Genomic DNA, 19,135 nt, shown 5'->3' with positions numbered 1-19,135 from the left:
ACACCAGAAGCAAATACATCCACAACCAAATACAAACATCTGGGACAACCACTGTATCCTTAAAACATTTATTTTTGTCATAATTTGTCCTTTTTTTTCTTTTTGCGTAAGTGCAAAAAATGCACCCAAAAGAGCCACCTGAGGGAAGTCTACATCTTTAAATAAAAAAACAAGCAAAGTGTACATTTATAGTACAAAATTCTCTTTTTAAAAAATTGCACAGTTTGTGTATAATATATATATATATTCATAATCTCCATTTTAAACAAACTTTAAAAGCTCAGAAAGTAAACAAAATCCACCAAATGAAAAATAAAAACATTTTTTCCCTAGAATTTAAAGCTGAGGAAACTTGAGACCCTGTTTTCATTTGTGTCCACCATAAATATACATATTTATATGCAAGTCTCTTTACATATAGTCTCTGTGCTAGTGTTTGAACAGACAATCAAAATTATTGCAAAGTAGTTTAGTTCTACTATAAAACATGGGGTGGGGGGGTAGGGGGATAAAAGCTTCTCTCTGCTGAATGTTCATTAAGTTATGCAAACAAAACCTGGGTTTCTTTAGACCCCTTTTGAATTTACTAAAGTTCCTGCTTTCACAAACTGTGTGCGTTCAACAATCCAGAATTCCAGTTTTGCTTTTTAGCGAGAACACACATTTCCCTGACTTCTTTTTCTTTTCTTTTTTAGTTGTTGAACTTTACACAGCGGCCCTGCCCAGTGGGAGGGGAGGGGAGGGGAGGGGAGAGGGGGGTCAGCGTCGATACGGGTGGAAGCCCTGTAAGTTGTGGTTCTGCCCTCTGCCGAACGCGGTGACAGCAGTCTGGGGGCCGGGGGCGGGCTGTGCTGTCGGGGCCCCGTACGAAGCCGTTGGCTGGCTGGGGTCTGCGAAGCTGTGACTGAAGGCTGTCAGGTCCTGCCCGTACCCTGAGGACCACAACAGAGAGGAGGAAGAGAGGAGTTTAATGTCAGAGTCACCAGACGCTGTTTAGGGAGAAGCCTTACGCCATTAAAAGTACTGCTAAGTAAAAAACTATTTTAATCTTAAAAGAATACTTCACCCACAAAATGATCATTTGCATATCAATTACCCATGTTACCTTGAATGCTTGAAGAAAACTAAACTATTGTCCAACAAAAGTCCAAATCTCATTTATCCAGTCGTATGTTCAGTACTTCCTAAACACGTGCATTTTTGCTACGATCATATTGTTACACTGCACGAGTTGTGCAAGTTTGTAAACAAATGTCTTGATTTTAAGTAAATAATATAGATTTGCGTTTAACAACCAACATTTCATTTTTTGATTCGTAGTTCATTATCGAGGCATGAAAGAAAAGGTTTATTCAAGAATTCAAGGGAACACGGGCTCAAATGTAACTGATATGAAATGGTCATTTGGTAGGTGAAGTTAAAAATCCACCTTTTACCCTTTTACTGTACAATCCAATCGTTAGTTTTCTTTTAACAACAGTTACAGGTGCTGTACTACTGCAGCTGTTTGAAGTGTTGGTACGTCACAACGATCATCATGCTGCCTTCTTGTTCCACTTTATAACCAGCCTTTGATACCCATGGGGTAGAATAGACAAGTTTAACAGGCTGTCTTGTTTTATGAGCTTTTTATTTTTACTTTGTTCAGTAATTCAATCTTTTTATTGTTTGTCAATGACGGGATCTGAGATGTGTTTGTGATAAAGTGCTACATACATACATTAACTGACACACCAAACGACTTAACAGATTGAAAAATGAAATATGCATTTTGTAAATGATGTCAAGGCTTTAAAAGTTTATTGGTGGATTTTTTTTCTCTAGATTGAAATACTGTATTCCTTCAATGTTGAACATTATTGTTAAAATGTATAGAAAATTAAATAAACACTTAAGGGGCTTCATTGAGGAAAACAATCTCTTGATTCTCTTGATGATTAGTGCAACACGCATAATGTTCTTCTATTCAGACACTGGATGGCAGCACCACCCCCCTGCAAACAAACAAGAGAACCAAAGTGACACCTGGGGAAGGAAACTAACCAACTGAAGGCTGGTGCAACCCAAAATTCACCAGCCACGGTCAAAGTCAGAAGGACATTAAAGTTTTAAAAAACTGAGGGGTTTGCTGGTAGAATATGGAAACCAGCTGCAGCCAAATCTTTCCAGCGTCTTGCAAACGCCAGTGCCTGCCTGGAAGGTGGGAATAATTCATAATATATGGTTATGGATTACAAAATGATTGGCCTTGAATCAAATATTTATGCATTGAAACATCCAAAACTACTAGTTTGATCTTTATTCTAACCAAATTATTTTAACTTCCTAACTCCACGTGAGCCAAACTTAACTGAAGTTAACTCACTAACTTCAACCATTTACTAATATTACACAGGTAAAACTGTCACACCAAAGTCCTGCTATTGTTACTTTCATGAGGTGTGATTTGTGTCCACATCATCATCAACGTTTCCGATTTTCTGTTCATTTCATAAAAACGTTGCGAGACTGTGTTGCTGCTACTGACTGAGTGCCTGAACAGGCAGCGCACATTAAATGCAAAAAGCAGGATGGAAGATAAGCACAGACGAGAGACACTGAAGAAGATGAGCACCTGTCACGACTGATGGCGATCACGACTGCTTTAGATGTGGATCCAGCAGTGTGAAGCAGCTGTAAGCCAGAAGACTGAATGCAGCTTCTAAACCAGCGTCTGACTTACATGACCGTGTGTTTCTGTGACTGAATGGGTGAATGCTGAATGAAGCATGTTCATTTTCCACAGATGCTGCTTAGTTATCACAGTATATCAGTCTTTGTGAGTGTTTCACTGGAGAAGCGACCTCCTAATTGTTTTAAGTCACAGCAAATAGTAAGTAAGGCACATCATCTCCTAGAAGCGACTTGATGAAATGTCTAATTTTCAAGTCTCTAGCCAAGTTTGGCCAATAATTCTGCTCAGTAAAGATCCAGGTGGAAGTTATCCTGGCTGAACACAGTCCAGCTCAAAGACCACAAAGACACGTTATTCAAAAAATGACTTACTAATATCTGCATGTATCCACAAGGCAGAGGCTCAAGGGTCACATTTTGCAGACAAACATGCAAAGCTCTGGTGTGATAAATTGATGGACATGATGAACAATTTTTGACAAGTAGCGTGGCAGGTTGGACATGCCTAATTCCATAACACTGTCATGCTGGTGCTCTTCTATGGCTATTGTGCCAAGACCAGGAAAAAGAAGGCAGCAAAGTCATCAACAGGGAGGAAGAGAGGGAGGTGGAGGAGGAGTAATTAGAGGAAGAACATTTGAAACAAGTCAAATGTCAAGTACAGTCGATCAGGGGAAGGTTGCACTCCCTGGAAAATAAAAACAAAATAAAACTGGAAAAAAAACCCCATTGCAAGGCAGGATGATCTAATGCAAACCTACAAAGACCTACCAATCTTTTTACCAATCCACAGCCCAGCCGGAAAACTTGACAGAAATGTCTGCTGAAGACTCCTGGATATGGTGAAACTTCAGCGGCATCTTCACCGCAGACCCAGAGGCCTTCATGTATGCAAGAAGCATGTGTGCATGTGGAGCAGTTCAAGCTACATGGTACCGAGAGCAAACTCCTGCTTGTCTAAGGGTTGTAGGTATGCACTTACATGAGATGTAGTCGCACCCATTCAAATATCCAGGGAGATGGGCAGGGCCGAGGAGGGAATTTAAATCAAATGGGAGAGAATAGGGCAGCAAACTGCTTAATGCACAATGCTATTCTTACCATACTGGCTATAAGAGAAGTCAGGCTGCCCAGTGGGAGCTTTGCTCAAGTCCTGAGTTGGTGTGCCGGCCGGGGCAAAACCCAGAGGTGCACTTCCTGGAGTGGTGGGCGGAGGAGGAACCTGTTGAGCATACTGGTCTGCTTGGGGTGTGCTGAAACTGTAACCTGTTGGAGAGTAATAAGGTCATTTGTATGACCGTTGCTTCATCACAGAAGGTATATTACGTACAAAATGATGTTCTACATACAGTCTAGTCTAGTTGACCACACCACATCATCATACAAAAACTACTCCTCGTCAATGTATTGAACAATCCACCAAGTCTCTTCTCATTTTAGCCGGTTAGAATACAAGTTGTACGTCCAAATTTCTCTTACACATATCAGGTGCCGGAACAAACTGTGACTAACACATTTGTAACGCATCATCATGGGCTTCTTTTCCACAGTTTGTTTCGAACATTTCATCAAAGACGTATTAATAGGCTTGATTCTTGCAAGGTAACAAACCCCCTCACAGGCTTTTTAGCAAGATTTCATGAAATGCTGGTTATCTGCGAGGCACTCTGTCTGCCTCTGATAAGGTGGAGGTTCCTCCCTGACAACAGCAACAGCAAAGCTGCCTGGAAAACCTGACATAGATTCAATGAATGTGTCCTCCTAACTCTCAGTGTCACCTTTACATATGCTGTATCACCTGTAAGTACTTTGTAGCGATGTCAAAACAACAACAAAAGGGTAAGGCACGAGTGTGTCGGTATTACTGACCAAACTGAGGTGCTGTGCTGTAGCCCTGCTGAGGGTAGCCCTGAGGTGCAGCGAAGCCACCCGCTGGGCTCGTGACCAGGAATGTGTTGAAAGGTGACGGAGGCTGTGTGGGGGTTCCACGGCTGGCTGTCAACTGAGGTCCATACCCGCCTGATCCAATACAGAACAGATCTATTTTACAGAAATGTTTTTACATGAATATATGTTTTATATGCAAGTACACAAGCAATACTAGTAATATCTGTGCCAGCACAGATCAACGTAAATGCGTCTTATTGAACGGCTGAATAACAGACAGACAGTTGATACATAACTGGGTTATAAACTGAATTTGCAGAACGCAAGCTTAAACTGAATGAGTTAGCACATGGCCGACACTGTAGCGAGCGCTGCAGGTTGACCCGGAGGTGCTGATATGAAACTGAGCCTGACCAAAAGCAGAGGGAGGCTGGAATCTATTCAAGACGGCCATCTGTGTCAAGCAGCACATTATCAGCAGCCTCAGCCATTGTGAATCAGTTTTAACATGTGCTGTTCAATGCGATCGGCCACACAGAGTGCACGGCCATCTTTGTGACACGAGCGTTTCAAGATAAGCGCTTGATCACATGGCAAAGACTGAAAATCTATCAGATCAATTCACAGTTATGCAACATACTGAAAAAACAACCAATTCTCTAAAATAAAGAGAAGATATTTTCTGTGAGATCAAACACCTACCTATCGGTTGGCCAGTAGTCGACACCCACACTCCTTCAGAGAGAGAGAGAGAGAGAAAAGGTTTAATCTGGGGACAATAACTGAAATGAACCAGTTTAATATTCAACATGAAAGTGTAACAAATGTAATGTAAAGCAGCAGGTTTTTACACATTTAAGCAGTTACTACAAGCACTTGGACTTGTCCCCACTCACCCTGTGCCCCGTAAGGCTGTTGCCAGCCCTGGGCAGGCTGTGCGGCCCAACCATTAGCTGCACTCAAGATGCCCCTGGGTGCCCACTGGCCAGGGCCAAGCTGGCCAGGAGCTTTGCTGTCACGGGGTTCAGCCTTCTTTACTTCCACCTGCACAAAAGGACAAGGAGGGCACATTTGGCATCACCAGTATACGGTCTACGAAGTGCCTCGCCTAGACAGAGCTGTCCTACCATGAGTATTTAATCTCAACATTGGGCCAGTTTTAAATCTCTCACTTTATGTTTATTGGAATAACGTGGGGCAACTACGTTAGTTTATACTACGGTGTAGCCAGGAGAGCTGTGCAGCTATGTGTCTCAGGTATTATCAAGCGGGAATTTCATGGTGGCCAAAATCATAATGCAGATAGTAATTGATCAACTTCTTCTTTTTTTTTTTTTTTTTAATGCATCATCTCCAGATCACAGCCTCTTCAGATATACCTGAGAAACATAGAACTATTTCTTTCCTCCAATGAATTACGCTAAATATGATAAAGACATCTAACGGAAGGTCATAACTTACCTTTCTCCGGTTCTAACGCTTATAAAGAATCTCATTTTTATTTTATTTGGAATAAGTTTTAGAGGGGGGAATGGATGTAGAGAGAAATTTGTATCTGAGGTCTAACAGAATATATAAAAGGTAAACATGCAAATATCATAAATAAACTGTTTTTTTCAGTCAATCTAAAATTGAATATTCATACTGTGTCAAAGGGAAGAATTTTTTTTTTTTTTTAATTGAATACAAGTGACTGACACACTTTGACCTCAATATAATGTCAGATAGCTGCTGGAGGACTCGGTCTTTATACAACAAAAACCTCAAATGTAAGAATGGTGACTTTAAGTTGAAATATCTTGGATCAAATATAAATGTATTGCTCCAAAAACAACAAAGTGTCCTTCCTGTAACTAGGCAAAGCTACCAGCAGTTAACCAGAGCAAGGAAACAGGCTGAGACTAAGGGGGGCCAACCAGAAATAGACTGAGGGGTTGAGTTATTGGGGTCACCTTGCAGGAGGAAAGCGAATCACAAATTCCTCCCCGCTTTAAGGTGTTTCCACCTTCCCCAGCCTCCCCTCTTCCTTCTCTGTCGACCTAATTACATGCACATGTTTCCAGCAGTGGCCCCGCCGCCGGCAGCTACCTGAGCGCTTTCTCCCGTGGGCATCACAGCGACGAGTGATGGATACTATGACTTCCGTACGGCCCCCAACAGCAGAACTGGGATTTGTTCCAGTTTGATGTGCTCCACTTTCTAATTTAGTAACTCATATCTCCCAACCTCCCTCAAGTCCCAGCATACGGGAATGTCAAGTCAAGAACAATGGATTAAGGCGAGCCGAGATTCCTGCTGGAAACCAGGGCAAAGTCAAGGAGTGGAGGTACCACTGGAGTGTACAGGTTGGGCTAAATCATATACCACGGTTTCATCTTTTCAATGTAACAATCAATGACATTTCAATAAAAATACCTCAATATCATTGATTATTATAACAAAAATCCAGCTCAAATCCGGTTCGGGAAAGCTTTAGATTTCCGTTTCTAACTAAAACCATCGAAAAAAATAACTAAATGGCGTCGTCCCTGGTTGCAGGTCATTCCCCATCTCTCTCTTCCTTTATTCAGTGTCCTCCATCTACTGTCCACCCTCAAATAAAAGCACAAAAGACCCCACAAGAAACACCACAACAATTTCCGTTTTTTAGCAACAACAAAAAAAAGGCGCTGCTTTCAATAAGAGTTAAAAACCTGAACCAAAAACCAAAATATAAGCGAAGGTCTTTGAGTGTCAAATATCGCACACTGACGTCAACTATTTAAAAGACCCCTGCAACCACATAACGATCAAGGACAGAAACAAGATACGATATGTTTGACTACACGGTGCGACTTTGAATATTTTTCTTCCACAAATCATTACTGAAAGCGGAAAGGAGACCCTCTCTCCTCTGGTATCTCTGTGAGGAGCCACGGTCCGTGGGGCCACCGTGGCTCACTGGGTTAAGAGGGTCGTCTGGGAACCAGAAGGTCAACGGTTCGATCCCCGACTGGGACGCGTCACGTGTCGAAGTGTACCTGAGCAGTACACTGAACCCCCGGCTCCCTGGGTGCCGATCAATGGCAGCCCACTGCTCCCATACAGGGATGGGTCAAATTTCGTGTATGTGTAAAAATGTATATGACAATAAAAATAAGTTTCTTCTTTCTTTCTCTGTTGAGTGGTGTAAAAGCTTCTACGGTAATTACAAAATGTCTCTATTGGGTAAAAGCGGGGCTGATGAATGAGCGCTTTAAAGCCCAAGTGCCAGCACCAATCCTAGCCAGATATGTACCAACTAGTGCTGTATTTTTGACGGGTTTGTTTTACTCAGCCGAGGTGCCAGGTGGATGGTGTTTGCCAGAAAGCAATAGAACAATACAAGGCGTGCCAGAAGGTTAGGAGCTGTGCTTAAATATAACACCATAATGAATTCATAGTTTTCCTCCCGGACGGACAGCTTACCTGACACAATCTGAATTGTCTTTGCGCAGTAAACCCCATCCCAGCCGCCTGGTACACACACTGAGTTAAAAACAAACACTAAGAAGTGACATGCAAATATTATTGTGCGACTCGTGTCTCATCCCAAGCAGCATTTCAGAGAGAACAGTCGTTTGTTATTGAGAAAAACTGAAAGACACAGTATGGAGATTCTTCAACTGAGGTCACCGAGTTGAGCTTTTTCTTTAACTTTTCAAAACGAACAAAGAAAGAAAAACATGTTGACGTGTAAGTGACCTGCCAACAACATATCAGAAAACAAAAGAAACGGAACTGATTGGACCAATCCTTTAGGTGATTCATATCCAGCAAAGTGCTGTATTATATCCTAATCATGTAAAAACAGAAAATGGTGTAACTTTAATATTTTAGGAGAATCTGATGGACTTAAGACATCCTAAAGGAGTGGTCGATGTAAACAAAGCCTTAGGCGACTAGAAGCTGTGATATAACAGCATTAGTGAAGGATCATTGTGCCTCCAGAAACTATAACTTATGGCAGTAAGTGAGAGGCAGAACAAAAAATATTATTATCAGTCATAATATTATGATGAGTAAATTAATTAGTGGCCTGATCAGTTGTTTTCTTGTTTGATGTCAAAGGCCAACTGTGTGCTCTATGATGCTGCAGCCGCAAATGACCAAATCAAACAGCATCATAGCGTAATTCTCACTCTGTCGCCCAAGCCTCCGTTTGATCTTACGGGTAAAATAAAACTACAACTACACACTTTTTTGCCCATGATGTCGTGAAAATGCATGTTGACAGCCTGGTCCACTGATTGTTCGGCCTCGAAAGTAATAAATCCAAAACCTAGCCAACGACCAAGAGTGAATCAAGGTAGCAGGGGGGTTGTGACAACACAAGATGAAGAACAGTATTGGGCTTCAGCAGAGTGAGGATCCGTCAAGACTGAGCAAGAGGCTCCTGGGGTTCGGATGATGTCGCAGAACACAAATTTCAAGACTAATGCCCGGGGGATTGAAGGAACCGTTCTTTCTTTACTGTGCAGGGAAATATTTAGTGAAGATAACAATACAGAACTGCTTAACTGCTAAACATGAAGAACGACGCGTGCAGCAATTGATTTAATGAAGTCCATCTTCCACCCTTTAACATTGATGAATGCCAATTGAACCAATATTCCATTTTGTTACTTCATGCCGTTTCATCCAAACCCCACCTTGATCAGTCCCTTGGTATATTGCTGTGGAGCACACACTCGCAGCAGCCATTGTTAATGCATCACAAAAATATGGAGAAACACAAACTGTAGAATGCCTAAAGCTTTCTCCAAGCTTTCCCAAATTCAGTATTGTATTTTTGAGTCAGCCAGGATAAGCCTAAAATGGATAATTTAAGTGTTGCTCACAACAGTAACACAAAGCTATAGGCCACAACTGGTTCCCCAAAGTCACAAGTTGCTGATTGTGATCAAAAGTTTTCATGGGGGATGTACAATGTTCATCAACAAGAGTGAGAACATTTTGCGACAAACATTCAGTAAACCCATCCGACTATCTGCAACAGAGCGTCAGCGGGCCGCGGTGCGCTGCAGTGATCTACTTTCAATTTGATAAACTTTCCACGACGGCAGAACTGGGTTGTGTGAGCTTCTCTACTTGGGGACCTAACCTGAATCCAATACTACTGAGACTTTAGAGACCTCTAGTGCCATGCCAGGCGTTCCCCAGCCTCATGATCTATCGCTATTAATAACATCTGTCAATGACCCGTCCTTATTCTAAATATAAAACCAAGTTGACACATTGAAGACTTTGGCATATCTTGTTTACAGCGACGTGTCTTGGTTACACTCAAGTTGACAATTTAAACTACGACTATTGATAAAACTGATGTGAAATAAGACTCGCTGTGGAGTGACTATCACTCAGACTACGAAACGTAGAACTGTGAGATTACATTACAGTCATTTAGCAGACGCTTTTATTCAAAGCGAGCAATTTTGGGACACATCGACATGGACTAGCGGAGGCGGAGCCGGCGATCGAACCGCCGACCCTCTGACGGCCCTGCTCTCCACTTACGCACAGTCGCCCATCATTTAAAATCATCATTTATGCAGCAATAATAACTATTTTGATAATTTAATAATAATTTTTGGGTTAGGGATTTTTTTTTTTTTTTTACAAAGAAATTAAAATTTTAAAAAATGTTTTCGGCTTCTTGAATATAAATACTTCTTTTTTGTAAGATTGGTCAGAAAAAAACATCATTATGGGCTATGGGAAATTTTAATGAATCTTATACATTAAAAAATGGATCTGCTAATCATGAAAATAATTAACAGATGAAAACCTGCCTGAAAATGAAGACACTCTGAAACGATTGCATGAGAGTATATGTAGGACAGTCGGATAGTTGTCAGACCCGGGTCGACCTGCCCAATGCTACGCTATGATTGGTCAGTCTGCGTTCGAGGGGCGGGACTTAGGGAAGGGTTTCTTGCTGCTAAACTATTGCTCGAGTTAAATCCTCATCACATTGTCTCTCTCTCTCTAGTCACAGAGCATTCACAATTTGATGCAACTTTGTACACACCCCATTTTGACCAGGTAAAGAATTTGAGTGCTTTTACATTTGGCCTGTACCTCTGTGCTACCAGTCAATGCACAGTAACCTAAAGGAGAAAAGACAAATCTTAAGAGACACCGTTAATCACATTCAAACTATTCACAAGGAGAAGGGGGACAGAAGAAAGAAAAATAGAAAAGGGCTTACTTACAAAAATACTTAACTCTCTACATATGGGAAAACACATACTACGCCATTTAAGATAAGATACACGTATCAGTTACATAGATAGCAAGTTAAAGAAAACTTATTCCAACGCTGAAAGTCTAACGTTTTTAGTAAAAGAAACTGTTTACACTATTAAAGATTATGTTATGGTTGTTAGTGGTGCAATACATGTTAAATTCCAATGACAAACTATTCTGGGAGTTTGGACTGGCGAGCAGAAACACGTGTAGTGGGTCAGAGGCCGCTGCATCATTGCTATGTAGGACAAACAGAGGAAACAGCCGAGACTAAGTCAGCGGGCAGAGACTGGTGGCACAGGGTCTGATTCCCAGTGAGGCATATGTCAAACATGTCATAAACATATCATAAAATAAAGTCTTAAAGTCTTCTGGGATTTTAAAAAGGTCTCATTTATAACAGTCAGTAAATAGGTTAGAAAGAATGTTGATAGAAAAGTAAAACCTGTTAAAATAGTTCCATTATTCCGATAACAATGTAATATTGAACTTCAGCCTCTGAAGCACTAATCCCCCCCTTTAGATGCTCAAACTGTTCTCAATATGCCAGATGCATGTTGTGATAAAGCTTTTGGAGCACCTGCTCTCCTTTCCACATCTTTTTATAGTTTCGTTTACAGACCTTTCAGCATTATCACAGGTTCATAAAGACAATTCCCAAAATTTAAATAGACTAAAATTTGGCATTTACATTACATGCTTTTACATCCTTCCAATTAAAGGAATGGACGTTTTGCATTTAATACACTTTAGAGGAGATACTTCCTAGTATTTCTGGAGTAAAACGACACATCTCGTCGCTATATTAAGTTCTGCTATATTGAGGCTACTGTGGGCATCCCTACTTCTAAAATGGACTTCTCTTCTTTTTTTAAAAAGTGCTTAAAAAGTTACAAAGTTGAAATAGCTTAAAACTTTCTTTTTGTCAAACTTCCTTTTAGAGATAGATCAACAAATCTCTATAATTGTTCAAAGCAAACATGGTAACAACAGACAATATCACTGAAGATGATGTTGGTCGGATAAAATGATCAATTTAAGGGTTTGGGGAAATTGTGACACACATTTTACTATTTAAAAAAAAACACTTTAAAAAATGGCTTAATTCATTTAATAATTAACTAATTGAATTAATTAGTTATCGTAATCACCCCAAATATAATTCTTAATTCCACATGTAGTATGAGTAGAAATGTGTTCATGGAGCAGACTCGTGCCGTCACACAAGGTCACGCAGGAAACAATTCTCAGATTTGAACGTCTGACAAAAGGCTGAGATGAGGTTTTAAAGTCCCATCTGCTGTTTTGTTCTGTGGACAGATTACATGTAACATGTAACACATTCATAACCATCACATAAACTGAAGGTAATTTCATGAATTTCACAGGAGAGCAGTGTATCTCACATTACAATAAGCTTCTCATTCCACCTCTAGAAATGTTGAGTCAGATTTTCCCCATTCGATTGTAAGCTGTGTTGACTTTTTACACGGGTTTTATCCAACATGCTTTGGAGTTTTACTGCGGGTCTTCACCGTACATAAACGTCCTGTTATGGCTGACGGCTTTTAAATTCAATTGAATATCTGGCGCTTGATGGGCTTTTCTCTCTTTGGGCCAGAATAGTTTGTCATGAGATTTAAGATGGTACGGTGTGGAGAGGGGAGGAAAAAACAGGATCAGCTTTTACCTCGGGGCCTCTGCTTCTCCGCATCATAGATCATTACCACCTCTGTGACCTTCGATGGGACAAAGGGAAACAGTGGCTCCATTCAGATCACAGGACATACTCCAATTAAATATTCTGCCTCAATGTGAACGAATAATGGATTGTCCTAACCCATCCCTCTGAATATCAACTCTCACATCTATACAAGCAGTCGTAATGTGAACGGCGTTATGCACTTCTCCATACTCACCACTCCGAATCTATTGAAATAGTCCCTGAGTTCAGGCTCGCCGCAGTTATGGGGGATTCCACCTACAAATATCTTCTTTGATTTATTGCTATCGGCTTTGCTGCCCTTCTGAAAGAAAACAGGGAGTGTATGGATTATAATGTCTGTTAAAGGATCACTCTCGCTAGGAGAATGTTAGCCATCATCTATTCAAACAGTGCAGAAGAAATTAGGTTCTCCTCTTGCCCCGGGGTATAATTCTTAACATGTCATGTCAATGCAAACACTAGTCTCCACAGATCAGAGCGGACGGCTTCCTCCACTTACTCTCAACCACTAAGCATTTCACCATTGCTGCGCACTGCACTCATGCTGCAAAGGCTAGAGGCTGCGTACAACAATGATTTTTAACAATTACATCTTCTGCTTTGTTCGGAAAAACATTCAGTGGCGGCTACTTAAAATCAGTGAAAAGAGGTTCCAGTGGGAACGCAAAGGGCTTCATTTGTAAAAGCTTCCGACATACAATTTAGGCTTACAGCTAAATATAGGACATACAACAAAAATGTTTTATTGACAACAAAAGGGGCAATAACTGAAACCATCGACGTCCAAAGGGACAAGATGACGATAATAGATCTGCAGTGGCTCGTTGATCGAACCAGAAATTACCCAAGTTGCTGCAGAGATTTCTACCTTTCAAAAAGATGCACTGCTGAAAGCAATTTCCTGTGTCACACTCTCCTGCTCGTCTCTAGTTCTACTTGTGTTTTCTCAGTTTTATTCAACAAGGGACAACAGTTATAAGAACATATTTTAGCTGGGAAGGTGGGAAAACTCCACCATTTTTTTTTAAATAAAGAAAACTGCTGATATTGTTGCAGTCGCTTGATTACAAACAGGTCGATACACGTCAGAGATCCTTTGATGCTTCTGTAATTTATCAAAACACCCAAACCAATTCCTAGTGTTCTCAAAGGCATCAAGGCCATGTAGATCGTTTTTTTAAATTGCACTCTTCTAAGCAACAACATGTAGGTCAAAGTCAGACTGTTTTCATAAACGAAGCTCAATGTCTCCTCATGGCCGTGAAGAGAGTCCAACCTCAGAAGTAGGGGCTGGAGAGACGGATGACCTGAGTCCTATATAACTCCTATCATACCCAGTAGAAATCAGATTTTTCTTACCCAGCCCTCCTTGGTTCGAGTCTTTTCCGGTTGCATTCCTCTGGGAGTGCACGGCTTCGGGTCAATCTGACAGCAGAGAGAGAAAACGTGCCACCTTAGCCCCAAATAAAGGCACCTTCAAATGTTCTTCGTCACTGAACCCATCACAGTATATCGGCTCGCCTCACACAACAGGGAAACACATGTACGGACATTCATTTGAATATATGGCCAATTAAACGTTATGCCCTTCTCCGCCTTCTTAAACAGAGCAACGGTAGCAATACGTCACGGTGAGCTGGCTGCATTGATACAAGTACTTATTGAAACCTCAAATGCAGAAAGGAAGATTAACAACTGTGTGTTTCTTTTCTGCCATCTCAGAGAAGTCCAGGTTCAACTGCCGAGCTCTGCTAATTGGACTTAAAACAGGTAAGTCTTGTTGGACAAACCAACATCAATATTTAGCAACGCCGGCAGGCAAGAACAGCGGTGCTTCTCCTTGAATAACTTTGAACTTCTCTGAATGGTGAAATGCAGTACGAGGGTTTTTCACATTGCTCACACAATGCGCAGGCAGATCACTCGGGTTGATACGACTATCTGCTCCTTTGATTTAAAATACTCACATTTCTTCCATCAAGATTATGCGGCTTTGTCTCCAGCACTGTCCGTACACAGTTGGGGTCTTTGAATTTGACAAAGCCGAAGCCTCGCGACTGATTTGTCGTTTTGTCCTTCATGATGACACAATCTACTACTTCCCCGTACTGTGAGAAGTAGTTCCTAAGTGTCTCTGAGGAGAGAAAGAGAGAAATTGCATAACAGTGGCGCTTCATGACAATTAGCACAGAAACATACAACTATAGTGCAATTATAATTGGAGCTATAACCCATTCCAGCTTGCCTCGTGAACATAAAGAAGTGTAGTCATGACTTATAGAACTCATGCTTTCATTGTGATAAATGATGCTAAGAAAATATCTTCAGCACTTCAACCTGCAGTAAAACAGGTGTGGGGGGAAAAACACAAGCAGCACTCCATGAAAGTACATCGGGAAGACAATAAGTCATCCAGTGACCGTGGTTGTGTCTTATGGCATAACATTGGGATTTTTACCATTGGTTTTTAATGTAAAAACATAATAAACACAGTGCAGTCACGTTCAACTCACATTATGACATTCCTAAAGAGCGAACAAAGCACTGACACACTGTCATGTTAAATGGCACCAAATAGACAACAACGGACTACTGTAACGCCACAGCAGCAAAGAGTGCCAGCTTGAACACACGAGGAGCCACTTCGGAGAGGGCTATCGTAATTGCTTTTCTCATTGCTGGGAAGCCCTGGGGCATCGCTGAAGAAACAAGCTCAGAGTTAGGCAGAGCTGTGGTTCAGATCGTAATGTTAGCAATGTGCTGTTTACACAGGCAAGTCCTTGTTTAAAGTTACACAATGGCCAATCAAGCATGAGCCAGTAAAACGACTGAAGACTACACCATCTCTGGGCTAGTCTGTGGTGGGGAATGTATGCACCCAATGTAGACCGTCTAATGTAGACTCCACCACCGGGGTTTGCAGTTTGCAACTGATCATTCGTCATTTTGCAATGTGAAAATGGAGAAAATCCCAATGACATATTTCAAATACATTATATAAAGAGGAACAGTACTTATATCAATGTAATAATAATGTCAATAACGTATCTTGATATGTTATACTTTTCATTATGCATCAGTGGTGTTAATTTATCTAATTGATGTTGTATGATACGATGTGCATCACTGTCATCATACACTTGATATCAGCGACAATAATAGATGCTAAATAAGCAAGACCATCTCTATCTCTTAGACCACCACACCCACGTTGGTAATGATTGTCAGACACCAATCATACAAGACACCCTTATTTGAATGATTGTATGACAGCACCAACTGTCACATGCAAAAGTTGTATTTTATTGCCCAGCTCTACTTCTATTTCTTATAACCTGAGCATCTATTAAGACTTTATTCAACTTTGATTCAAACTCCAAGCGAGAGTCCCAACAAATGACCAACAAGGTTCTTCAGTCCGACAGCAAAACAATCCAATACATCCAACAAATTCCTGTTAATTAACAATACTGCCTGTACGAAGTGACTGCAACAGCGTAACTAACCTTGTGTGGTACTCCAGTCCAATCCTCCCACAAAAAGTTTCCTGAAAAAAGTAGATATATGATGATAGATGAGTATATCATGAACCATCACTTTGAATCAGAGTAAAGGACAAACTTATAGTTATACAAGTCACGTACAAAAAGGCATGATAACAACCACGGAGAGGCTGAAAACACAGGCAGAGGAGAAGATTGACAGCACAGCTTCAGAGCCATAACAACGCTCCAACTGACTGAAGAGCTAAGTACACTGATATTACACAACATGAGGCAACGCTGGTGCAGAGCAGGGAGACATACACACACAGCTTCAGCTGACTGGTCTTTTGTATGAACCTCCTGCCACGTAAGTTACCCCGGGACAGAGCCATAGAGCCACAGCGTTTAGCTAACACAGCACTCTGCTGACAAACCGAGTCCAGAAGCTGCAGCAAGCTAGTGACTGTGTGCCACCGGCTCCAGCCTCCACCTCTGAAGCACCGAGTATCCGAGCGGAGGACGAGAGAGCGGCTGCTCGGCTCCATGCATGCGGACCGGTGACTGCACAACTGGAAGTTTAACGACAGTTTAAGTGGCGCTAATATCAAAACCAGCTTGCGAGTTAATGCATGTATTAAGATCGCTGCTGAACACACATCCGTGATGAATAATGTAGCAGCTGTGACAGAAGTGTGGGGGTTAGTGCAGGAGGAGGAGGCTCCATCCTCCAGCAGTGCCCGCTAAATGCCCTCCTCGCATCGGTTAAGTCGAGAAGAGGAGACTCTCGCTTCGCTGGCACTCGTTAGCGGAGCTAGCTCAGGTGCTAACTGAAAACAACACTGAAATAACTAATTACGCTTTAATACATTCCCCTGACAATCTGCGCGGCAGTACTCCAGACATGCACGATGCATGTCTGGAGTACTGCCGCGCAGATTGTATTGCACCGTAAGCAAAAACAGTAACAACTGAGCCACTTTGATGACTACTTTCACTTTTTTGTCCGTCTCTCCTCGGGCTAGCGATCTCTCGCTAAGTTACTACAGCTAGCTTAGCTTGATAGCTAACGCTAGCTGTCAGATGACAGCTTGACAAGTCAGTACGCTAATTATAAGTTAACAATACAATGCACAGTGTCATGCGTCCGCAGTGGAAGGCGTCGTTAAATGGATCTTACCCGACTTCATCTCCGACTAAGTTGTTGTTCATTTCTGAGGCTAAAGCGGGAGACTGTCGGAGCTGTGACCGGCTTATTGCTTCAGTGGTGCCCGTCTCAGACTGAGAGCGGAGGAAGGTCACTCCGCTTTTTGGTTCAAACTGTTCTGCGCAATGACGACGCTGCAGGGGGGCAGCGGCCTTTAAAGGAACATTACAACCAACCACTCTACTAGTTCTAACTATCCCACTATCTATAAATGCTTTACATCCGGAGGTGTTTTAAGCATTCCTATCAGGAAATGTGTTGAAGAAACAGCCCTAACAACAATAAGTGAAAATGAAAACAATGAAAAGTAGACAGCCCTCTTAAGACATCATGGATTGACGACAGAATACAAAGGTATCTAACGTGTGGACGGATTATTTTAGGTGGGATAAAAGAAAAGATAGTGTTATCCGATGGTTATCTTCCTGTTGGGAGCATTCTGTCTATAGGTCAGGAGGTTATATTATGTTACTCCTGAATTCAAACATTTAGTCTAATAGAAAACAATATATTTTACGATAGACCTGCCTACAACAAAAACATATGTGGTATAAATGCATAAAAAAAATACAATTCAAACACAAAGTTACGGACACAATAGACAAATTAATCCTACAATAAAGAAAAAAAGTAACTATAGAATTCAGAGTGTAATTGTTTTAGATGATTTTTGCAACTCATTTCACCTATAGAGAGCATGGAAGGCTATTTAACTATGGAGTCAGTAATTGGTGTCACCTGCACACAAAAAAAGAATCACAGCACAGTACATGAAAATGTACTGTCCAGCAGCACCCTTTGCTTATTGTAATGAGGAGGAACAAAAAGCTTACAGCACCTGGTATTCCCAGGCGGTCTCCCATCCAAGTACTGACCAGGCCCTACCCTGCTTAGCTTCCGAGATCAGACGAGATCGGGCGTGTTCAGGGTGGTATGGCCGTAAGCGAAGAAACTGCCTACCAAAGGGCCCTTTAACGATACTGCTCCTGCACATTGCACATTGTCCGGTAAACGAGCACACGCTCAAAAAATCAATTGCCTTGAGTACATACTAACATACTCTGTCAATTTTACATTAATACAGGCTATGTTATACAACTATTACTGGGTTAGTATCACTGATTCCCCCCCCCCCTTACCATAGCAGCATAGAGTATAGAATGTTATGTCATCAATATCATAGTACAGTAAGTCATCAAGTAGGCATACGGTACTTGAGTTACACTCCACCACAACATAAAGGTGTCGACGTGCTTGGCACGTCGACACCTTTATTTGCTTATGGTATGTATTTAACAAAGCAATACAAACTAAAATGGCAACACATTGATACAGACTGCAAAGACATTTTACTTTATCAAAGATGTACACAATCTAATTCTTCATTGCACTTTTCTGTAACTTTTTATGTTTTTTTAAATTATTATTTAGCAGGAACTTGGACGTCCTGTGGCTTTGAGAAAGGCTGATCCAAAGTTCACCTTGAGGTTTCCAGTCCCTGCTGAGGGCCGTTACAGTGGTGTGATGGGTTAGCAGCTTGTTAATGTTTTGTAAGTCCTATTATGCGTTGGTATAACCGATATTCTTGAAAGTGCGGTAACTGAAATCACTGGAAATGTTCCCAGTGAGGTCTCACTCTCATCTGCCCAAGTGGTTTTGCAATTCAATATCAACATTTACCAAAGTAGGACATTTCCCGGAGCTAAATCTCATCAAAAGGTTTCTGATGGGCTTTTTGGGGTCTGTGACATGACAACATTTGAGAACTGCAAAAAAGAAAAGAGGAATGGTTTATTGTTTTCCGTGTCAGAGTGCTGTGGTTGCTGCATGAATGTGAGCTTCTGTGGAAATAAGTACGATCCGAAGGCAGTGTGGATGAAGAGTCTCGTGTGA

At 41.4% G+C, this 19,135-nt stretch overlaps 1 protein-coding gene across 6 annotated transcripts; it reads right to left on the bottom strand.

The window, feature by feature from the left end:
- Positions 1–64: 64 nt before the first annotated feature.
- Positions 65–17,303, bottom strand: dazap1 (DAZ associated protein 1). Of its 6 annotated transcripts, none has more exons than XM_079267456.1 (13): positions 17,216–17,303; positions 16,060–16,100; positions 14,521–14,687; positions 13,913–13,978; positions 12,747–12,854; positions 12,518–12,566; positions 8,778–8,860; positions 8,008–8,085; positions 5,457–5,604; positions 5,263–5,295; positions 4,543–4,713; positions 3,775–3,939; positions 65–932 (listed from the first exon to the last, which is right to left on the bottom strand). In XM_079267456.1, the coding sequence occupies exons 1-13, from the start codon at positions 17,245–17,247 to the stop codon at positions 760–762; spliced, it is 1,314 nt and encodes a 437-aa protein (XP_079123582.1). In that variant the 5' UTR covers positions 17,248–17,303; the 3' UTR covers positions 65–759. The 6 variants fall into 6 exon arrangements, with proteins under 6 accessions (XP_079123582.1, XP_079123584.1, XP_079123583.1 ...); XM_079267458.1 differs by having other exon boundaries at positions 4,543–4,692; XM_079267457.1 differs by having other exon boundaries at positions 12,747–12,851.
- Between the last annotated feature and the right edge of the window lie 1,832 nt (positions 17,304–19,135).

This window comes from Melanostigma gelatinosum, assembly GCF_949748355.1.
Source record: "Melanostigma gelatinosum genome assembly, chromosome: 4".
NCBI classification, from domain to species: Eukaryota; Metazoa; Chordata; class Actinopteri; order Perciformes; family Zoarcidae; genus Melanostigma; species Melanostigma gelatinosum.
This window is presented reverse-complemented; position numbering and strand designations above follow the sequence as displayed.